This window comes from Siphateles boraxobius, unplaced genomic scaffold (genome assembly GCF_051911475.1).
Source record: "Siphateles boraxobius isolate OS27281-9 unplaced genomic scaffold, OSU_SipBor_1 65, whole genome shotgun sequence".
Classification (NCBI taxonomy): Eukaryota; Metazoa; Chordata; class Actinopteri; order Cypriniformes; family Leuciscidae; genus Siphateles; species Siphateles boraxobius.
In genome coordinates this window covers 15318333-15342517 of record NW_027509192.1, presented here as the reverse complement: position 1 = coordinate 15342517, position 24185 = coordinate 15318333, and the positions used below count along the sequence as shown (strand labels likewise).

At 35.9% G+C, this 24185-nt stretch overlaps 3 protein-coding genes across 5 annotated transcripts in view; 2 read left to right on the top strand and 1 right to left on the bottom strand.

Annotated features, from left to right (window-relative positions):
* Positions 1-514, top strand: part of ces2b (carboxylesterase 2b) — a 45111-nt gene extending 44597 nt beyond the window's left edge. The window contains exon 37 of the mRNA XM_077211252.1: positions 83-514. Within this exon, the coding sequence (XP_077067367.1) occupies positions 83-266 (184 nt within the window). The 3' untranslated portion in view covers positions 267-514. The remainder of the gene's footprint in view (positions 1-82) is intronic.
* fbxo31 (F-box protein 31) lies at positions 510-21538 on the bottom strand. 3 transcript variants are annotated; one of them, XM_077211260.1, is made up of 10 exons: positions 21014-21529; positions 19274-19345; positions 16047-16133; positions 14411-14487; positions 12972-13139; positions 12822-12896; positions 9374-9483; positions 9125-9278; positions 4352-4659; positions 510-3416 (listed from the first exon to the last, which is right to left on the bottom strand). In XM_077211260.1, exons 1-10 carry the CDS (start codon positions 21414-21416, stop codon positions 3194-3196), a joined length of 1677 nt encoding a protein of 558 aa, XP_077067375.1. In that variant the 5' UTR covers positions 21417-21529; the 3' UTR covers positions 510-3193. The 3 variants fall into 3 exon arrangements, with proteins under 3 accessions (XP_077067375.1, XP_077067376.1, XP_077067377.1); XM_077211262.1 differs by having other exon boundaries at positions 3281-3416; positions 4338-4659; XM_077211261.1 differs by lacking the exon at positions 16047-16133 and having other exon boundaries at positions 21014-21538.
* A 955-nt stretch (positions 21539-22493) lies between these two features.
* dynlrb2 (dynein light chain roadblock-type 2) lies at positions 22494-23775 on the top strand. Its single transcript, XM_077209927.1, has 5 exons — positions 22494-22551; positions 22673-22713; positions 22822-22897; positions 23372-23539; positions 23635-23775. The coding sequence occupies exons 2-5, from the start codon at positions 22711-22713 to the stop codon at positions 23676-23678; spliced, it is 291 nt and encodes a 96-aa protein (XP_077066042.1). The 5' UTR covers positions 22494-22551; positions 22673-22710; the 3' UTR covers positions 23679-23775.
* The last annotated feature ends 410 nt before the right edge of the window (positions 23776-24185 follow it).

The following is a 24185-nucleotide window of genomic DNA, read 5'->3' as shown; positions in this document are numbered from 1 at the left end:
AAATATCCATCCTGAATTTCCCTCTTTGTGTTTAGAACAAAGTATATTGTTTCTGCTCTCTAATATGTCTATTTTTCGGCAGGTCTCCGAATGGTCCGGGTCTGAAATACTGGCCTGAATATGAGGATGAGGACGAGTATCTCGGCATTGGACTGGAACAGAAACCCGGCAAGAACCTGAAGGGAAAACACTCTGCGTTCATGACCAAGACGCTTCCAGATCTAATACGACAAGGCCGAGAGAAAAGAGAGCACTTTGAACTATAAAAAAAAAAAGAAAAAAGAAATCATCTTGTCAAATGAACACAAAGCACTTAAATGTATGAATAACACAAATAACTGTGATTTTAAGATTTTATATAGTTAACCTGAGAAAATCAAATAAGCACTGAGTATATTTTGATACTAAAGTTTGAATTTGAAAGAAATCATTTGATAAATAACTGTATAACTGACCAAGTCATTTTAACTTTAATCTGTTTTGCACTTAAAAATAAAAGTTGGACAAGATTTAAGATTTTCCTCCATTTTATTGAGAACAAACGAATGCTAAAGCTGCAAACCTCCCTGAATTTGAATTTGAACCTCAAACTAGTCATGAATTTGCGCTTCGAGACTTAGTTACTGGCAAATTTACATAGACGACAATAATCCAACTATTGACAGTATGGCCAAATAAGTAAAAAGAAAATCCATATTACCAGATTAACATCACCCGTATTGGACGATTGACTCGCTAATAAAGCGGTCTTGACACACATAAAATTATCACACACACACACACACACACAACAAAAGGAAATTAAAGAACAGCACAAAATTATAAATTACAGTTTTAGGTACAGAGCTTTGCTCAATTATCATTATATATAAATAACGGAGGGAAACCCGGAATTGAAATCAACATGAAACCGCATTCACAAACCATTTGAGAATCGGGACATCGAACAAGGAAAAAAATGGGGGCAGAACTTGATTTTATCCATTGGGAATTGAGAAATTGAAGTAAATAGGGTAAATTTTGACATAAATTAGCATATTTCCACAAATGCTTTGAAATGTGATTCAAATAGTTAGCAGCCAACATAAGTAGCTTAAATGACATATTATTTAAAATGAAATCAATAGTTGCAACAGCACAAATGTACAAAATGGACTTTTATGCACAGTGCTTTGATAAATTGTCATTCAAATTGGAGAAACTCTGAATTGAAGTCAACATGGCATTCATATCCAATTTGTGAATCTGTGAATCAGGACAATGAATCATAAAAAAAATGGGGTCAGAACTAGGGTTGCAAATTTCCAGAAACTTTTCATGGGAAGAAGTTCGGAAATATTTCAAGTTGAAAACTTAAAGGGAATTAATAGGAAATGTGGGGTAATGTATACAAACTCTACATGCACTATATAAGCCTATTCATAATATTTACTTAACCTATTAGTAATGTCTTTTTAATTGTAACCTTTAATATTATAGTCATGTGTAATTTAGGGATGAATTATGAAAAATGAATTATAATAGAATTTATGTAAACACAGACACATTTGTTAAAAATAAAAAACAGTTTAATTAAAAAAGATAAAAGCAATGCATTTATGTTTAGTTTTCTCCCCTCTGCTGTACCGATAGTGACTTAAAAACTGAGGTACGTACCGAACCATCATGTCTGTGTACAGTTGCATCCCTAATACAAACTGTATCATATACAAACATAAACATTTTGTATGATCATAAGCATGAAAACTAATACAAATTTTAAAAATGACATTTCTGACTGATTTATTTGTGAGTTCTATTCTTTCATTGAACAACAAAACCATTTTTTCTCTATTAATTCCCATTAATTCCAATCGAACTTGAAAATTCCTGGTATTTTGCAACCCTAATTGACTTTATGCATTGGGAAGTAAACAAGGCAATTTTTTATACATTAATCAGGATATTTTTCCACAAATCCATTTGAAATATAATTTGAAAACTTAGCAGCCAACATAAGCAGCTAAAAATCACATATTTAGAACAAAATCAATTTGTGACTCAAAGAATCAGGAAACTGAACAAGAGGGGACTTGATGTTATCTATTGGGAATTGAGAAACTGAGGTACATAGGATCAATTTTGATTGATTAAATTAGCATGTTTCCACAAATACTTTGAAATATGATTCAAATAGTTATGAGCCGATGCAAACGGCTAAAATTACATCATATTTGGAATAAAATCAATAGTTGTACGATATCAGTCCACGTAAACAGCCAATTCTAGGAGAATATTCCACTTAAAACAATTATCACAACTTGTAAACACAGGCGATAATACTTAAATTAGTTCGTCGATCATATATACAATCATTCTTAAAACAAAGCTGAAATATATTGATAAATGTTTAAATATTTCCAATGCATTTACATATATATTCACTTTACATTATAGTGAATTTTTTTTTTCATTTTCAATTGCTAGTAATGCTGCAGTCAAATACAAAAGTATAGTCAGAGGAATTCTGCCTGTGATAAACGTCTGCGTAGGGAAGAGCACTTGGAAGAGAAGAGAGCTGCACAGCTAGATGAACAGAATCACTATCGTGTGAAAATGAGACAGTCGTCCTCGTCGAAAAAATTGGCGGATAACCAATCAGCTACTCGCTTGGAACTTTATCAGTGTGATAAATATAAAGTAAAGAGATTCTGGCTGTTTTTTTGAATGTTATACATACATGGGGTGAAAACATTGACAAAGCGTCTGGAAGTCATTCGGTTTCAATGAAAGTTGGCGAAAAAATGGAAGCAGTTGTAAATACATGGTGGATGTTATGGATAAAATCGATTAAAAGCAACCGCAGATGGCGCCACACTGAAGACAAGCGCTTAAAGTGTTTTTCTAAAGCACAAAACCACAGGATTTAGAGTCTGAATAAAGGTATCAGAGGCACGCTCAGCAGAGTATACGGGTGAGTTTTCACATTGTCGCCATCTTCGGCGCCATTTCCAGGTTACAAAAATAACTTAATTAAAAAGCTGATAAGAAAGGCCTAATATAATACAACCGTATGGGCATGTGGCTGTGAATACAGCTGTGCGGATGCAAGCGGGAGTGTGTGTGTGTGTGTGTGTCCCGGATGGTGTCTGTCTGCCAGAGAGCGTAATACCAGAGTGTGTGCCTGATGGCTACAGTAGTGTGAGGTTGGCTATCAGGATGTCCACGACTGCATGTTGCGGAGCATGGCCTCGAAGCGCTGCATGCTGGGGGCCTGAGCGTGGGGCAGCTGGTCGCTCAGACGGCTGTACAGGCTGAAGGACTTGAGCTCCAGCCAAATGAAGCCGAAGCGGTCGCCATCAAACAGGGCGAACAGACCCGGCGTGCGCTCCGGACTCGTGAAGCCGTGGCCAGCGATCAAGCCTGTTCCATAAAAACTGAAGGAAAGAAAAAAAATCCAGATTAGAATAAAACTATTTAAAATGATTGCCTCGATTTAATTAATACAAATTAATATTATTAATTTAATAATTATATTTATAAAATTAATTATATTATATTTCATATAATATTTAACTATTTACAATTTACATTTATTTTAATTGTTTAATTAATAAAATGTTTGGGTAGTATTTCTGTATAGAAATATATATAATATAATAATATTCTTATGTCATATAAATACAATTTTAATTATTGTATATACATAAAATAACAATATAGAATTATTTAGTTCAACAAATTATTAAAATATTACATATAAATTATATTAATATATTATCTAAAAATGAATATAATAGTATTATAACATTTTTATTTAATTAAACTAAATACATTTTGAATAATTTTCTTATATTATTTTTATATGGACTAGATTAATTATCCATTAATAATTAAAATGTATCTTAATTGTTTAATTTAAAGAAAATCGGTAATATAATTATTTAGGTGAGTGTATAAATCTAATAAAATGAATAATAAATGAATCAATATTATTAAAATAAAAATGTACATTAACTTTAAAATGTAAATTAAATTCATATATTGGTGCATGCCTGATTTAATAATCCTTATATAATGTTAGAATATTTAATGTTTAAGATTAAATGAAATTAGAGGCTCTCTGACTCTTCCATTTAGATAGGGGTACCACAAACGTAGTTATTTTACTATTTAGATATGTTATCACTGTAAAGCTGCTTTGAAACAGTCTATATTGTTAAAAGCGATATATAATTGAAGGTGACTCGACTATCTTATTTCTATATGTGTATGTATGGTTTGTTTCGTGTTTTTCTCTTCTCTAAACACTGTTTTTAAAGGTGCTATATAAATAAATCTTTACTTACTAACTTTACGATACGGCACTCACCACATCTTGCAGGTGCGAGGGTACACTTCATTACGGGCCATGACTCCCAGAGGCAGCACAAAAGGTTGAGGTTCAGGTTCTCCCGGCTCGACCCCCTCCGCTCCAGTAGGGGGCGCTGAATCTGAGCCCTCCGCCCCCTCTGCTGGGGCGTCTTGGCCCTCTGAACCGCTCTGGGTCTCCTCGTGCACCCCCCGCACCAGACGAGACAGCTCTTCCATGCTGCGCTGGGTCTCCAGGTCTGGTAGACGCACCGGCCGGTTCAGGTCTACTTCTAACGTCAGCTGACCTGCTGGGACATTGGGATCCCCCTACAAAACAAACAAGTGAGGGGATCAACAAGCAAAATAAGACATTATATAGATGTTGTTCGAGCCTTGAACCTTTGTAAAGTTTTAGAGCTGGACACTTTGGGGAAAATATGGTATTTATGCTATTTATTTGTTTATTATGTATTATTCGTTATGACCATATGGAAACATAAAAGTGAACATTGTAAATACAGTGTTTGTATTGGAGGCCTTCATTTCACACATTTAAGCATTGAATACTTGAGTTGAAAACATTTCAGACAAAATTTTGTCATTAACATTAAACTGAGTGTTGAAGACAAAGAGCAACAAGGCGAGAGAGAGAGAGAGAGAGAGAGAGAGAGAGAGAGAGAGAGAGAGAGAGAGAGAGAGAGAGAGAGAGAGAGAGAGAGAGAGAGAGAGAGAGAGAGAGAGAGAGAGAGAGAGAGAGAGAGAGAGAGAGACTTAAAAATAAATGATTTGGAAAAATTGACAATTTAAATTTAAATTAAATCTGATTGTATCACCTACTGGTAAGATCTGGTAGCACTGGCACTCAACATTTTATTCTGATATTCCGGAATGTGAAAGGTCAGATTTCCAACTATTCTAATTATAAATAACTATATTTTTTATTATTACTTATGAATAATAATACAAATAATGCTTAAATCAATTTATTTATTTTGTATATGCAAGTATTAAATTGAACAAATACTAATATATATATAAATACTAATATATATATATATATATATAACAAAAACAACAACATAAATAATGATCAATCATTAACTACTATTAAACTTATGGACTATGATAATGTATTCAAATATATTATTTAAATGTTAAAATGTATTAAAAATGTTTTATTTTGTTTTTATATATTTTTTAAAATAAATTATTCAGAATTTAATACATTATTATTTATATAAAATTACTGTTTATTATTATTTAAATTATAATACATTCATAATAACTTTTTAAAAAGAATATTACATTAGATAATATTATTATTATTAGAAGTATGAAAAACAGTACTTTGAAAGATTCATATTTATTAGTGATTTTTTAATAATGGAAGTATGCATCAAATATTTGCAATTTAAATATTATTGCTTAAATATATAAATGTTAAATTGTAGACCCAAAGATGCAAGTAGTTAATGCTTGTTCTATTAAATTAATTTATATATACATATATATACAGGTGCTTCTCAAAAAATTTGCATATATTGTGATAAATAAATATTATTTTCCATAATGTAATGATAAAAATTAAACTTTCATATATTTTAGATTCATTGCACACCAACTAAAATATTTCAGGTCTTTTATTGTTTTAATACTGATGATTTTGGCATACAGCTCATGAAAATCTCAAAAAATTTGCATATTTCATCCGACCAATAAAAGAAGTGTTTTTAATACAAAAAAAAAAAGTCAACCTTCAAATAATTATGTTCAGTTATGCACTCAATAGTCAATACTTGGTCGGGAATCCTTTTGCAGAAATGACTGCTTCAATGCGGCGTGGCATGGAGGCAATCAGCCTGTGGCACTGCTGAGGTGTTATGGAGGCCCAGGATGCTTCGATAGCGGCCTTAAGCTCATCCAGAGTGTTGGGTCTTGCGTCTCTCAACTTTCTCTTCACAATATCCCACAGATTCTCTATGGGGTTCAGGTCAGGAGAGTTGGCAGGCCAATTGAGCACAGTAATACCATGGTCAGTAAACCATTTACCAGTGGTTTTGGCACTGTGAGCAGGTGCCAGGTCGTGCTGAAAAATGAAATCAGATGGAAGCATGAAGTGCTCCAAAATCTCCTGATAGCTAGCTGCATTGACCCTGCCCATGATAAAACACAGTGGACCAACACCAGCAGCTGATATGGCGCCCCAGACCATCACTGACTGTGGGTACTTGACACTGGACTTCAGGCATTTTGGCATTTCCTTCTCCCCAGTCTCCCTCCAGACTCTGGCACCTTGATTTCCGAATGACATGCAAAATTTGCTTTCATCCGAAAAAGGTACTTTAGACCACTGAGCAACAGTCCAGTGCTGCTTCTCTTTAGCCCAGGTTAGGCCCTTCTGCCGCTGTTTCTGGTTCAAAAGTGGCTTGACCTGGGGAATGCGGCACCTGTAGCCCATTTCCTGCACACGCCTGTGCACGGTGGCTCTGGATGTTTCTACTCCAGACTCAGTCCACTGCTTCCGCAGGTCCCCCAAGGTCTGGAATTTGTCCTTCTCCACAATCTTCCTCAGGGTCCGGTCATCTCTTCTCGTTGTGCACCGTTTTTTGCCACACTTTTTCCTTCCCACAGACTTCCCACTGAGGTGCCTTGATACAGCACTCTGGGAACAGCCTATTTGTTCAGAAATTTCTTTCTGTGTCTTACCCTCTTGCTTGAGGGTGTCAATGATGGCCTTCTGGACAGCAGTCAGGTCGGCAGTCTTACCCATGATTGCGGTTTTGAGTAATGAAACAGGCTTGGAGTTTTTAAAAGCCTCAGGAATCTTTTGCAGGTGTTTAGAGTTAATTAGTTGATTCAGATGATTAGGTTAATAGCTTGTTAAGAGACCCTTTTCATGATATGCTAATTTTTGGAGATTGGAATTTTGGGTTTTCATGAGCTGAAATCATGCCAAAATCATCAGTATTAAAACAATAAAAGACCTGAAATATTTCAGTTGGTGTGCAATGAATCTAAAATATATGAAAGTTTAATTTTTATCATTACATTATGGAAAATAATGAACTTTATCACAATATGCTATTTTTTTTAGAAGGACCTGTATATATATGTACACACACTCACCTGAAGGATTATTAGGAACACCATACTAATAATGTGTTTGACCCCATTTCGCCTTCAGAACTGCCTTAATTATATGTGGCATTGATTCAACAAGGTGCTGAAAGCATTCTTTAGAAATGTTGGCCCATATTGATAGGATAGCATCTTGCAGTTGATGGAGATTTGTGGGATGCACATCCAGGGCACGAAGCTCCCGTTCCACCACATCCCAAAGATGCTCTATTGGGTTGAGATCTGGTGACTGTGGGGGCCATTTTAGTACAGTGAACTCATTGTCACGTTCAAGAAACCAATTTGAAATGATTCGAGCTTTCTGACATGGTGCATTATCCTGCTGGAAGTAGCCATCAGAGGATGGGTACATGGTGGCCATAAAGGGACGGACATGGTCAGAAACAATACTCTGGTAGGCTGTGGCATTTAAACATTGCCCAATTGGCACTAAGGGGCCTAAAGTGTGCCAAGAAAACATCCCGCACAACATTACACCACCACCACAAGCCTGCACAGTGGTAACAAGGCATGATGGATCCATGTTCTCATTCTGTTTACGCCAAATTCTGACTCTGACTCCATCTGAATGTCTCAACAGAAATCGAGACTCATCAGACCAGGCATCATTTTTCCAGTCTTCAACTGGCCAATTTTGGTGAGCTCTTGCAAATTGTAGCCTCTTTTTCCTATTTGTAGTGGAGATAAGTGGTACCCGGTGGGGTCTTCTGCTGTTGTAGCCCATCCGCCTCAAGGTTGTGCATGTTGTGGCTTCACAAATGCTTTGCTGCATACCTCGGTTGTAATGAGTGGTTATTTCAGTCAAAGTTGCTCTTCTATCAGCTTGAATCAGTCGACCCATTCTCCTCTGACCTCCAGCATCAACAAGGCATTTTCGCCCACAGGACTGCCGCATACTGGATGTTTTTCCCTTTTCACACCATTCTTTGTAAACCCTAGAAATGGTTGTGCGTGAAAATCCCAGTAACTGAGCAGATTGTGAAATACTCAGACCGACCCGTCTGGCACCAGCAACCATGCCACACTCAAAATTGAAAAAAATCACCTTTCTTTCCCATTCTGACATTCAGTTTGGAGTTCAGGAGATTGTCTTGACCAGGACCACACCCCTAAGTGCATTGAAGCAACTGCCATGTGATTGGTTGATTAGATAATTGCATTAATGAGAAATTGAACAGGTGTTCCTAATAATCCGTTAGGTGAGTATATATATAACAAAATGTCATTAAAACCAAAATCACATACTTCCCTACTATATTATAGATGAAAAATAATATGTGAAAAAAGAAGTATGTCTGAATTCACATTACTCATAAAAGAGTAGGCAGAAAGGGTGAGGGAGAGGTTTTATAAATGTAAGGTGAAGCGGCGTCACATGAGAGTGGCAGGTGCCAAATATAGTACGTCCACATTACATTCGTCCAACACACATTCATACTATATAGAACAAACTTTCTTAGTGGTTGTGCAGTAATTACCCATTCAAAAAAAGTGAATATCGCATATTCAAGAGAGTATGCGATTTCAGACGCAGCCTTCGTGTGTCAACAGCTTGTGCTAATTCAAACTTTATGCCCAGAAACTTGAATCTTCATTATGTTTCATTATGATTGCCTGGCATCATGACAGCTATAGCTATGGATATCAAACTCACAGTGAGTTTGGTGGCTTTGGCCTTGGAGCCATGGAAGCTCAGCATAATAATCTCCAGGCCGTGACTGCCATACGTCCCTTTGAAGAGGCCCGGCTGCAGGAGGTCTGAAGGGAGGCACGGGGGCAGATAGATCCGCCGGTATGTCAGGCAATTACTGAAACCAACAAACATGTATTTAAGACACACGAAACACATCTGACCGGAAATGTAACTGGGGAGATGTGAGAAGAGGTCATGAAGAAGACTTGCTCGTATTGGCTGGTGTAAATGAACTTCATGAGGATCAACTCCTGCATGTGCTCGTGGAAAATGTCCTCCAGCGTTCGTCCCCATTCCTCCTCCAACCACGTTCTGAATTCCTACACAAGCACACGGAAGAGGTATGCCATATTTACATACATATTGTGTGATATGAAGAAATAAAGGAGAGTATGCATTCTTACAAGTAACTAAACCCCAAGTAATTACATGCAGTTAATTAATATTATTCAGTACTTATTTGAGTAAGTACAATGTAACCGTCACCTTAAAATAAAGTGTAACCGATTATTATTGTAAAAATATGAATGTTGTAACTTGTAGTGTAAAATAAGAAATCAATAGTTTTTAAAGAAAATATTATTTTACAGTACAACTGTACAATTACATTACTAATATTTAGTATTTAGTATTTTTCATCATAAAGGTAATTTAACTCTTTCCCTCCATTGACGAGTTCTCGTCTTTTATGAGAAAACGCTTCCCTGCCATTGACAAGATTTAACGTTTTTTTCGTGTTTTCACTGTTGTACGGTAGGAGGCGCTGTGACATCTTCTGAACGAGTGCAGTATCTCCAGATCAAAACACAGGCAAAGAAGCAGCAGAAACGAGCGATTTTATATGTAAAATAATGCGATCATCAACATTAAACAGCATATAAATCATATCATAAATCATATGTTACTTGCTTTGTATTGCTTTCTTTTCTTTGTGCTTCGAAGTGCTTGAAAAAATGTGAAGCACTTAAAAGCGCTTTGAAAAGTGCTGGAATTTCACTCTCAAAAGTGTAAAAAAAAGAAAAAGAACTACTTTTTTCAGCCACAATACCATGGTTACATTTAGCATTGCTACATTAAATCCATGGTGAATGTTGGTGATTTGTGGATTGAAAAGCCTTCTATAACTTGTTCGTTCATGGCACAATGTTTCTCCTGGTTTCAAGGTCAGTGCTATTTGATCTCATATCTGTGGTTTATAACATAGAATTCTGTGCCGAATTTGAATGCTTCTCACTGGATCTCGCTGCAATGTTATTAATAGGGGTTTTCACTGGATCTCCCAGCACTGTGTAGTAACAGTGTCACATGATCGAGATCGTCCTGCAAGTACCGGTTCTGAGCTTGTGCTGGTTTCTTTTAACTTTTCTTTAGTTTGCCCTGTGATGTTTCTCATATGCAACAGAAAAGGATGCACCGGCAAGAAAAAAGGTAGCATAATGTGACCATTTTGAGCCCTGGAATATGCAATCTGGTGCATATATTTAGCAACTAACTGACTAACAAGTTTTTGGACATTCATTGATTTTCTGAGGTAACATTATGTTATATTGTTTACAAGCTGTTTTATTGATGTCTTTCCCTGGTTGAAACACTGATTGAGCGATCACATGTGATATGATACGGATTTTGATACAGGATAGTTTATTTGTTAACTGAAAACAGCATAGACTATAAGATCAATTCTTGGGATTTAAAACATGAGAACGGTTCTTTAAAATGAGAAAATGAGAACGGTTCTTTAAAATAGGGCTGGAACATTAGTACCAGCCCTACTAATGTTTATGTCTTAAAGGTGGGGTGTGTGATTCTCTTTTTTGTCGATTTTTTCAAAATTACTTGAAATCCTATTCCTAACCCACTTATAGCCACTGAGTTAGAAGCACTGAAATGAAAATTAAGCAATTTAATCATCTGTGCCAATCATTTCCAAGTAGGGCTGCAACTAACGATTATTTTGATAATCGATTAATCGGACGATTATTTTTTCGATTAATCGATTAATCGGATAAAAATTAAATTAGATTTTTTTTTTATTATAACTAAATAAAACCGTAAATCAGGGTATTTATGTGTAAAAGTGTACTTTAAAAAGTGCAAAAGCCACACATTGAGTTTTACTAATATCAATATTTGCATTGTTTTTAATGATAATTGCTGATGGCAAGTTGACAAACATGATTATTGTTAAAAAAATGATATCCAACATATTATGTTTTAACAAAATTTTTGTTAAAACAAATTTACACAGACATGTTGTTCAGATGTGAATATCTGAACTAAAAACAAACTAAAAACATCTAAAATATATAATTCATTTAATTTTTATTTAAAATTAATTATATATAAGGAATATAAGGATAAAGAATATAATATATATTATATATATAATATAGAAAATAATATAATATAAGGATAAATTGATTAAATAAATATAGAAAGACTGAAAACAATTGTGTGAATGTAGAGCCGCAGTAGATCGCGTTTGAAAAACAATTAAAACTTAGTAGACAAATGCTATAAAAAGAGAACGGAATGGAGGTAACGTTACCCAGCAAGCTAACAGGCTTGAGTAAAGGACAGGAGAAATTATGCATTAGTGCACAAGCATTCGCTGAAAACCACTGAGTACAGTGACTAAAAAACAATATTTTACTGCTGCTGTTATTAACTGCCTTTGTATTTAATGCTTCACTTTGTAAACACCGTTTTAATTTAACCTATTTCTGCGGTAGCGCTATTTTAATCCATCACTTACGTTGCGAGCGAACTGATTGCACAACCTGATGCTCGAGACAAAATACAGACATCCCAAGATCCCGGAAGTCCCGGGAGTCTCCCGCATATTGATTGCGGCTCCCTGATGCCCGCGAATTAGTTCAAACTCCCGAAATCTAGAGCGCGCAAGCAAGAGCGCGCATGCAAGACAGAAGAGACTGCTCCAAACCGTGTAGCGCGCGCTCGGCAGAGCGCCTGAGGGAGAGAGACCTTGCGTGTGTGTGCGTACCAGTAAACGCTCCCCGTGACGTAAGCAGACCAACTAATCGATAATGACATTCGTTGACAACGATTTTCATAATCGATTATAATCGATTTTATCGATTAGTTGTTGCAGCCCTATTTCCAAGACCACCTAGAATCATTGGACAAACGGTTGTACCATACCCCCTCCCCCCAGCACGAGTGACCCCCTTCCTGCGCATACTCAAAGCTCGTGACGGATGCGCATCTCGTCAGTAAAGCCGGTTCCATGATTAGTAGTAAATCGTCATTACAATCTCTCGCGCATCTGAGTTTTCGCTCGTGCATGATTGCGCGTCCATGTTCGTCGAATGGGTGGAGTCAGTTTTCCAAATCACTGCCGGTCGTTTTCCAAATCACATCCCCCACCTTTAATTTCTTTATTTTCAAGAGTTAAACTTTTATTTTGACAGGTTTCCAGCAAATGGATGATTGTTTGCATGCGGGCAGCACATGGTCCGGTGAAGCATTTGCTGCATTCACACCATGTTGTATTTACCGTAGTTGAAAGAGGACAACCCGTGACGTTCTACTCAGAGCTGATCACGTCCTCTGAATTATGCATTTCTAATTCAAGATTGTCAACAAAGCTACATTGCCAGCATAAATCTGTCGGACCCATACTAATTTCCTACTGTACCTCTTGCCTTCCTCCAGGCATCCGATGGTGATCGGTCTGGTTGCATTTGGTGGAAAATTCATCTTTCTTCACAGTCTGGAAAAAAGGGTCAATATTTTGTAAAAACTGTGGCAAAATTTATCCATTATGGTTGATTATGGTACATTTTACCTGAATGTCTCCTTTATGAGGGCCCTTATGTCCGTACATACATTCTACTGTGGCTTTGTTTTTCTCCCACATATGTATACGGAAAAGGGGCCGTCTTCGCATGGGGTCCTCCACACGGGGATCATGGGGTGGTAAATACATCCAGCCTATGATGAATAGACCATCAACCTAAAATGATCAAAGCAAGAAAGAGTTGCACAACTAAAATATGATACACTTGTACATTTAATTTGTGTGTTCATATATTTTACTATAATTGTATTTGATTCAGAGGTTTTTTTTATATATATATACAATTTGCAGTTTTATATTTGACAAGCTATTGGGTACATTAAAAATAGTATCCTATTCCAAGTGGATTTTCAAAATATGCATCCATACATTTTTGGACTGAAATGGACCAAAGCAGCCTCAACAGGGCAAGTATGAAATGCACAGACCAAAACAAATGTGGCGAGAATGAAATGTAGGGTAATAACTTAGTTTAATTTTTCCGACAGTCCCTTGTAAAAAGTAGTACACTTATGCATACTTAAAAAAAAAAAAAGTTTATAGAAATAATATACTTTCAAAAAATATACTTAAGTGTGAAATAATTGTAATGTTTTCAGACAATTAGACAATGTTAATTTGCAATTCAATTAAAATGTATTATAGTTTAAATTTAAATTAAACTTTTTTTATCAACTTACTTGGGACTTAAGTACATCTTTATTTATAATTTCATAGTTGTATTGTCTATGGTTAAAGTGTATATCAATAAAACAATGATTATAAAGCATTTTAAAGGTCCTCTAAGCAATGTTGGGTAATGTCACTTCTTGTTGACATACGAAGTATTGTCAAACAAAACGGAGGCTAGCTAGACCCTCCCTCCTCCTCGTCCCTGTCCTGTGCATCTCTGGAGATTATTTTACCTCTCTGCATTTGCGACTAAGCTGTGCTTGTTACAGAGTACCCATCCAGTACCTGCCCCTCACCATCTGCTGAGATCTGACCTCCTGTGAGTTCCTGGGCTGTGTGGCACCGCATCGGTGTTTGCTGTCACCAAGATCGCTTTGCTGTCTGAACAGAGGATCTTTATTTCATTCTGCCAAGCCTTTTCCTCTGGAGAACTCTTGTTTACATTTATACTGAGGATTTCTGTTCGTATCCTCTGGACAGTATTTATTCTGTTAATTAAAGATTGTATTGCTGCATCTCGCTCTTGGGTCATCCTTCTCTCCACATTACAACATCGCTTAGAGCACCTTTAAAGTAAAACTTTTAACTTGAGTGACAAGTCGACTTTTTGAAAGTGTACTTAAGTGTGTTAAGAAACAAAGTCATGAAAGTCTACTCTATTTAAGTGCACTTAAGCCTTTATTTAATTCATATTAAATTATCTGCAAGTATAATTACAAATTGTAAGCTTTTTTTGTTTGTGATCTTAGTCTTACCACCACATTCAGCAGTCCTCCATAGGGGCCGATATCAGGCTGCCAGAGACCCAGGATGTGTCTATAGGGATGTAACACTAGAAAACAAATACGAATCATGACATTTGTGTGTCACAAATACTGTATGCATACAACACAGAACAAACCCAGAAGAACGTTAGATGGGGTGATATCACCGCAAGGGGCATTTCTGCATGAACTCATGAATGCATGTTGAGTGTGTGAGTATATGCAACTTTTTTTTGCCATGCAACAACTTGGAAACCAAATAAAAAAATCCTGGAGTTAGAGGGCTAAAATGTATCCATGTTTGGTCACTTTTAATTAATCTGCATCTCACACAGTCAGCTGATGTTAGCACAGCTCTTACCATATCCTGTGTCTATCACACACGCATGCAGGACACACACGTGCACGGCGCCCGGCAGAAGCTGCCCTTGTGCTGCTATCAGATCAAATTGTCCCAAACAAGGCTGTGTCCCAATACGCATACTATCCATACTAAATAATCTTTGAAATTAGCATGAGCGCGTTCCAAATCGGCACATTGCAAAAAATAGCCAAAGATACAGGAAGTATTATTTCCAGTGGAATAATATATGCTTGTAGATAATATTAACCACGAAATCCATGTGCTACAAAAAACTTTTCCGGTTGTAAAAAAAATATATAAAAAAGATTGCCGGAAATGTAATGCTAAAACAGAATTTAAATGCATATAAAAAGTAATAATGGATCTTAATGCAATGAATTTAGATAGATGAATGAATAATCTAACAAGTTTACATGTACAGGTACGATGGTAATAAGTCAAAGTCGGTCCTAATAGCGGTGTCTACACACTTAAAAGTATGCGCTTTCCCATCACCAGTGAAGTAAACACTTAGAACTATGCAAACTGGGATTCAGCCTTAAAGGAATGTTCCATGTTCAAAATAAGTTAAGAATCTGTGACACATTGTTGAATAACTGCAACTAAAACTATTAAAAATGTTTTTTGAAATACTGTACTTAATTCAAAATGTTGCCTTGGCAACTAACTAAAATTAATATATTTAAATTGATTCTGAACTGCCCGAAACGAGTCTTCAGGAATTCCATTCTTATTTTCCGCACAAACCCAAATTTGCATAATGCTAGCCTGTTGTCTCCATTGGCTGCCCACGAACAACATCTGCTTTCACCCAACCTAAAATCTCATTTAATATGTATGACAAACTAAATAAAAACATACTACTTAGAAACCTCCTGCTCAAGTCAGGGGCCATCTGATTGGAGCAGAGTAGACCAATCACAACAGACTGGGTCATCTGACCAATCAGAACAGATAAGAGAAAAAAAGAGGTGACGCTGCAATGTATGTTATGAGAAAATGAAAGCATTTTTTTTTTTTTTTTTACCTTGGATGCATTTAAACCTTTTGTAGGAGACCTTTAAAAGTGAATTAGGAACCTTTATAATAACATAATAGGGGCACTTTAATTATTTTTATATTTTGTTGATGGATATCATGTTCCGACAGTTTAACTTGCAATGAACCTGGAACATCATTAGCAAAGAGCAATTTCAACCAGCACCTTCACAGGCAGTGATTTGGATCCCCACCACAAAGCCTTCTCACACAAACAGTACATACAGTGTGTGTACACGTCCCGATAGTCCATATGCTCATAATCAGGGAGGAGCTTCATAAAGCGTCCCGACTTCACCTGCGGGTTCACACCTGGAGAGGTACGCAGGTGAGAGCGCCACAGGAAGAGAGGAGAGGCAAAGGAGGACAATAGCTGACACTCAAGGCAGTGTGAGAATGACACTCGCATATTCGAGTAAAAATTAATGTTTGTACGGCCAAGAGAGTGATAAGTGTTCTTTTGTACTTTCGCCTGCCATCTTGGAGGATATTATTTATTTCATTTTAATACACCTGTCATATTTGCAATTTTAAATCAACTGAATTATATACAAACGTCAAACTAAGGAATCTTTCCCTGTAAGCACTAAGCATGCATGTTTTCATCTGCTGAAATATTTTTGGTTTAAACCAACATTGTTACTAAAGTTAAACAAACCACCCAAACAAAGTTGGTTTAACTGACCATAAATCTGTCTTTTGTGAACTAAAGTAAATGTAAAATGCATTGAGAAAAATGACGTGACAAATGAGATGGAATGAGGTGGAGCAACAACATTATATTGACAGATCTGTTTTTCGATGAAAAGTCTAAATGGCATTTAGAAAGACGTTAGGCTCTACATGCTGCAGTGTGCAGGGATTTGTCAGGAATCAGGATTTTTGATTATTGTTGATTACCTGTTTGACCAACCAATGGCAGACGGGAGTTCCAGTGTTTACTAAAACTAAAACTATTAAAAATCGTTAAATGAAATAAACCTGATATAATATGAAACTAAAAACAACTTGAAACAAAATGTAGAAATGTTGCTTTGGCTACGAACTGTAATAAAATACGTTGAAGTACTAAAATTAATAAAAGAAGCTGAAACAAGACTAAATGAAAGCTATATTGACGAAAATCACAACAGACCGTATGTTAAAGAAAATGACGAAAGCACATAACAAAATTACTCAAATTTAAACCATAATAAAATATGAAAACAGAAAATATAAAAATGTAATCTTATTCAAAATATTGCTACTACTATTGATGTTTATTCTGTCACTTTTGCTAAATAAAAATATTTACTTAAAGAAAAAACTCTTACTGACCCCAAACTTGTGTATTCATGTAAGGGTTAAAGATTTATTCACCAAAAATGAAAATGTACTCACCGTCATGTCATTCCAAACCTATAAAACTTTCGTTTATCTTCGGAACACAAATGAAGATATTTTTTATGAAATCCGAGATATTTCTGTCCCTCCATCGATGACTACACAACTACCACTTTCACGCTTAAAAAAGTTCATAACGAGATCGTAAAACTAACTAATCAATATGAATTGAGTGGTTTAGTCCACATTTTCTATAGAGACATGATCGCTTTATATGATGAACCACTGGCGTAGCCACGGGTGTGCCAGGGTGTGCCGGTGCCACCCACAGTAGCAGCTGGCACACCTAAAATAGATGCAGAATTCTCTTTTAAAGTTTTAATAAAACGTTTCCTAAACTTGGACTATTGTTGTTTACCTAAAATATTTGTACATTTAAAATGTATTTTAATTTTTTAATTATTATCGTTAAAAAAATATCTACCGACATTCGCACTGCCAACCAATCCGCAAACAGCCGCAGACTGGTAATACGGTTGTGCCGAGTCTCGCGCCTCATGAGGAGAAATAGAAACAATGAACGCAGTTCACACAAAGAAACTTAATGAACATAGAGCGGTTAAAAAATTAATGTGGAGTTTTCATATTTATAATATATGATATGATACAGTTAAGCACCACGACTGCTGAATACCATCACGATTGAAAATATGACACTGATTTCATATGACAGTTCAATAAACAAGTAATCAATATCAAGTCACTTACATTTTAGACACAATATTGACTGTTTTTCTATTTGAGCAGCGATAATAGTTCCAAACAAACATCCCAAGAACCACAGCGCAGCTCACCGGAACACATAACTGCATTACTGAATGATTCCGCGCTTTGAATGAATCGATTGAGTCAAAGATTCAATGACCCATTAAACAACTACCTCATTCCTTAACGATTCAGCCGTTTGAACGAATCATTTGAATAAATGACCGAATAACTCACTCATTAAGACAGTCACCTGCCGCCCCCTACTGGTGGTTTAGTTTCGTGTTTAAAAGTAGGCTATAATTCTTTCCAATATCTTTTTTGTATCTTCAAAAAAGATTTAAAACAATCTCGTAACATTATTTAATGCAGTTGTAATTTTTCAGTGTAAATTAATTAATTTGATTGGTAACAGCATAGTGTCTATTTTTTTCAATTGAATGTATTGATCAAATCTAAGAATTTAAAATGAAAGATGAAGCATACGTTTAAACCGATTTCTGCATTTTTACTTGGACAAGAGAATGGCTGATTTACTTGTTCGAAGGAAAAGCACAAGTAAAGCCTTAATGTTGAACCCTGAGTTATATTTTATATACTGTAGGCCTAGTATTAGGCCTATGTTTATGTGGCAAGCAAGTTTTACACATCAGCCCAGTCTATTCTGTAAAGTTAGTGATAAGCCGGGTCCGAGTTTTTTTTGCACATTAATTTGACAATAAATGTGGCACACCCAATTTTTCTTATGCACACCCAGAGACGCTTTTCTGGCTACGCTAGTGTGATGAACAGATTGAATCTAGGCTTTTATTCACATGTAAACATTGATCAACAAACATAAACAGAAGCTCGACTGAATCTGCTTGACGCGCAAGAACAAACCTCTTGCTGAAGCTCAAACGTGCAGCGTAACACGAGAATGAACCTCATTGGTCCTCGCACGTCAAGCGAACATGCTTGAGCTTCCGTTTAACACAACTGATGTGTGAGTGAATGAATGTTTATGTGAATAAAAGCCTAAATTCAATCTGTTCATCATATAAAGCGATTGTGTCTCTTCAGAAAATTTGGACTAAGCCGCTCAAATCATATGAATTAGTTTTATGATCTCTTTATGAAATTTTTCAAGCATAAAATTGGTAGTTGCATAGCTGTCAATGAAAGGATAGAAATCGCTCAGATTTCATCAAAAGGTCTTCTTTCGTGTTTCGAAGATGAACGAAAGTCTAACGGGTTTGGAACGACATGAGGGGGAGTAAACAATGACAGAATTAAATTTTTTGGGTGAACTATCTTTTAATTACTTAAAATTCATAGGGACTGGCAAAACAGGAGGCTTTTGTGGTTACAGTAGATTCACTTACGTTTCACATACAGATCTCGGCTCGACATACCCACAGTCTCCATCTTCCGCAGGTCATCTCTCATACCGAATTCTGAAAGAAGAGGAAAAACAAATAAAACAATCATCTAGACCAAAAACATGTCAACTAACTTACTGGTCTATTTACCATCTTACATTTCAGAATAAAATTGAATGCACATGGGTCCTGTGCAAACTTTTAAGATGATGATCAACATAATACACAAGTTTACAGAATTCTGTCCCACTGTACTCGACTTTATTATATTATTGCAGTGGTGTGAGGCCCTGTTAAACACATGGTTATGTAAGAACTGAGATAAGACAAGTGACACCCTCACAGAGTCACTTATCAGCACACAGACAAGGCTTAGGCCAAGTCCCAGACTAAATGCATGTTTGAGCTGTTTTAACTGAAAGCAACTTGCACTGACACGTCTTAAAATATGTCAGTGCCATTGTTTTGTTTCAAGATGCCCACCAGTAATGTTTTTTTTATTTCTAAGGCACATTTATAAAAGCTATTTAAATGTCCTAATTGATCTAAAGCTGAATCCTGGCTTAATTTAAGCCATGTCCATTTTATCAGGACTTTCCCACCAACAGTTTTGGCCAATCGCTTGACTTATGCACCAGTCCAGTATGTACATAATGGGTTTCATTCCATAGCAACACACTGACAGGCAAACATATTAAACTAAACTTTGAATTTTTACTATGTGTGCATAGGCTACTTTTAGAGATATCTTTTTCATATCTAGACAGCAATATAAAGGGGTCCTTGATTATGTTTTCACTTTTTTAACTTTAGTTAGTGTGTAATGTTGCTGTTTGAGCATAAACAGGCTGCTTTAAAGAAGAGGAAGAGTTATCTTCTCTGTTTTTTACACCCCGGCAAAACTTTGTCTGGCTGACTAACTTAAGAGGTTAAAATTAGGTTAAAAAGAGGTTAAAATGTTTTTTTATCCTGAACATTGAATATTAAAACACTAAACATCGTGTGAAATCAGTGCTTGAAAAGTCTGTGCTTGAAATCCGTTCAGCACAATCCTCTTGTTCGTTTAACACTGTCAGGGTCTGAATCGGGCTCAAAATGGTTTAATATTTGTATTAATGTTGGTGCCATACTTATACTTCATACTGAAATGAAAGGAAAATGGCTTCCTGGGGACAAATGTTTTTCAAATATTGTATAAATAAGAAAAAATAACTAATTACATTAAATTTTTAATAATAAGACTAAAATTAATACAAAGAAACGATTATGAAAAACTCCTTACATCTCTTTTTTCATGAATGTTAGGTTTAATACAGGTTTAAGGTTTAAGGTTTAATCCCCCCCCCCCCCCCCCCAAAAAACGAATTAATGTTTTGATTGAAAAAAACAACAACATGCTCATCACCGATGTCTATTCAAGTCATTATCTGTTAGAATTACATTTTTTATGTAGTTTTGAATAACATAATAAATCAAGGCAAAACAATGACCGTCATGGCACAGACTCCTTTACACAAAAATGTTTGTTTGTTTGTGTGTGCGTGCGCGCGCGCGCATGTGTGTGTGTGTGTGTGTGTGTGTGTGTTTAAATCGGTGACATAATATACGTGTGTGTGTGTGTGTGTGTGTGTGTTTATGAGTCGATGCCACTACATAATTTGTCGACTGTAATGAAGAAAGCCAAATATAAAATTATAAAATCATTTATAATAAAAAAAAACAAATGGTTTTAAACATTATTACCCTCTGTGCATCTTCTCCTCCAGATTGTTTCCGTGTTCAGAATCTGCCTGAATTTCTTGCACACCAGCGCCAGGTTTGGCAGCGCAGTGCCGGGCAGAGAAGAGAAGATCTGCACCAGAAGCTCCGGCGGAAGATCCAGCAGTGACTGCGGGTGTGGAGGCCCAGCAGAGTCCGCAGAGCCGCAGAGTCCCCCGGCTCCGCTAGGCCCCGCGCCGCGCCTGTTCTGACAGCTGCTGCTGGGCTCGTCTTTCATTTTGCCCACGACCCTCTCCTCTTCCTCCTCCTCGTCCATGTCCACCTCGGAGTCGCTGTTCTGATCCTGGCTGTGCCTCTGCCGCCTTCGGCACCGCCGCGACTGACCCACTCCACAGAGCCTGGCACACACCGCCATCTGTAGCAACATTACATCATCATCACTGCACAACCGCTGCTGTCAGTCAGTCACCTGTTCTGCAGAGCTCCTCCGGGTCCGGGGCGTGTGCGTGCGCGTGCGTCTGGACGTGACGCCTTCACGCCGCACGCTGCACTGTTGACGTCATTGGTTACAGGAGGTTAGCAAGAATATTTACATGTGTACAACAAAATAATTTAAATATTTAAAGCTAGGTTTAAAAGCAATGACAAATATTGCTATATATATATATATTAAAAATAAATTATTTTTCTCGTTAAAACCGCATGAATAACATGCATGCTAGTGACATCTGCTGGTCAACTGTGCGCAACTGTGATGAGCAGATGTAATAAAGATAATAAGTGTGTGTGTGTGTGTGTGTGTGTGTGTGTGTGTGTGTGTGTGTGTGTGTGTGTGTGTGTGTGTGTGTGTGTGTGTGTGTGTGTGTGTGTGTGTGGTACCGGTCAAAGGTTTGGAGAGATAAAGTATCTTATGTTCATCAAGCCTGCATTTATGTTATCAAAAATACAGAAATAGTATTACAATTGAAAATAACGGTTCTCTATTTGAATATACTTTAAAATGTAATTTATTCCATTTATAAAACTGAATATTCAGCATCGTTACGTCTTCAGCGTCACTTGATCCTTCAGAAATTAGACGATTGGATTTCAACTTACTAGTTGTAAAAAACAACAACACTAAAGCAGTTAACAGGTTATAACAATGTAGATGTCAGTTTTAATTTGTTAAAACGCATACGTTATTTTTGTGAGTTATTCGGTCATGAATGAGATTAACAGTACTGTCAAATTATTATCCTGTAGGGGGCGCTGTCGGCTAAAAAGTCAAACAAAAAACAATAACAATTCGTGAATTTGTATGTATTATTGTATTATTTATTTTACTTTCAAGGGTAAGTTTGCCTACCAAAATTTGTTGTTATAATATAAAAAAACATGACCGTTTACATAATTACTGAAGTGATTATTGCACATTTATTAAAATATCCTGCAACCACAAACGACTGTAATTGGTCTATCGTCATTAACTAACTCATGATGACTAATCAGCGCTGAGAAAAGAAACACTACGGTGTACACACGTTTTAACAGCCTTGCTTAAATCATTTTCTGCCTGTCGAGTGAGTCAGCAACACTTAACAGAAACAATATAATAACGGAATAAAAAAGTTTTATCTTAAAGACGTGTTATAGTTCATCATGTTGTTCATGTTTCAACTTTATTTACTTCTGTTTCCGTAGCAACGAGGAACAAACGGAAGAATCACCTGTTCTGCGATATGGTAAACTACTTTATTTGAGCTATATTTTTGTTCAATTATTTGTACAAATAATATTTATATCTTAGAGTCGTGTATTAATCTGCCTAACTGTTTTGTTCATCTCTAAAGGCTGAAGTCGAAGACACTTTAAAGAGGATTCAAGGCTATAATGGTGTTATTGGCTCAATAGTCGTTAACGCAGAAGGTAAGTTAACTTAACGTTTGGCCAAATCACTATTTACCATGGTTTTACTGTAATTACATTAACTGTTATATTTATAATGTAATATTTTACAAAACTACATAGAATAAGCTGGTATAGAGAATGGATAATAAAATATTATATAATATAATATTTTACAAAACACATATACGCTGGTATAGAGAATGGCTAATGTAATATCATATAATATAATTAAACAATATAATTTACATAATATAACATTTTACAAAACTACCTAGGATAAGCTGTTATAGAGAATGGATATAATATAATATCATATAATATGGTAAAGTTATACTAAACAATCAACAATAGTGATGAAGAAACTTATTTTGGATGAGGATTTTTTAGGATTAAGCAGCTTCTAAATACGTTTTTTATGATAAATACTTGGTGTAAAACTAGTTTTTGTTTCATAGAAGCCAGTTCCATTGATCTTAACCTGGTCATTTTCAGGCATTCCCATCAGAACGACACTAGACAATTCGACGACGGTGCAGTATGTGGGACTGCTGCATCAGCTGACTATGAAAGCCAGGAGTACGATCAGAGACATCGACCCCCAGAACGACCTGACGTTTCTGCGCATCAGGTCCAAGAAACACGAGATCATGGTGGCGCCAGGTGGGTCAGCACATTATCAGCCCGTCTTAACTTACTTATCAGGCTGTAAAGCACTCATATATTGTAGCTCTCACCTTTTCCCCATTTTCCTCCAGATAAAGAATTCCTGATGATCGTCATCCAGAGCCCAACTGAATAGGTGGCTTACTCATTAAATTATATTCTTTAAAACATGTAACTTACATTTGTTTGTACACTGCCCTAAACAAGAATAACATTTCGCTTAGTGAATAGCTTTTTTTTTATTAAAAAATTTGATTGTGCATTGTGATTGATTGCATGTCAATTCATCAATAAATAAGTGATTTGTTGTCTTAATTATGGAGTTTATGAATGTTTATGGTCCTCTGAAGTGACAGTTATGCTAAGGCTGATATATATATATGTGTGTGTGTGTGTGTGTGTGTGTGTGTGTGTGTGTGTGTGTGTGTGTGTGTGTGTGTATAAAACTATTATATTTTATACAGTTATTATATTATATATCTTTTATTTTATATTGTCCTATTTCTACTACTAATAATAACAATGAAAAATGGTATTTGATTAATAATATTTATAATATATATTATTATTATATTTCATACAATTATTATATTATATATCTTTTATTTTTATATAGTTCTACTACTACTAATAAAAAAAAAAT

Coding starts and splice junctions, on each gene's coding strand:
- fbxo31 (XM_077211260.1), bottom strand. CDS start 21,416: ATGTTGCTACAGATGGCGGTGTGTGCCAGGCTCTGTGGAGTGGGTCAG. Junction 9,484..12,821: donor TGCCTGGAGGAAGGCAAGAG/GTACAGTAGGAA, acceptor GTGCTTGTGTAG/GAATTCAGAACGTGGTTGGA. Junction 4,660..9,124: donor CCAAAGCCACCAAACTCACT/GTGAGTTTGATA, acceptor TTTGTTTTGTAG/GGGGATCCCAATGTCCCAGC.
- dynlrb2 (XM_077209927.1), top strand. Junction 22,898..23,371: donor AATAGTCGTTAACGCAGAAG/GTAAGTTAACTT, acceptor GGTCATTTTCAG/GCATTCCCATCAGAACGACA. Junction 23,540..23,634: donor CGAGATCATGGTGGCGCCAG/GTGGGTCAGCAC, acceptor ATTTTCCTCCAG/ATAAAGAATTCCTGATGATC.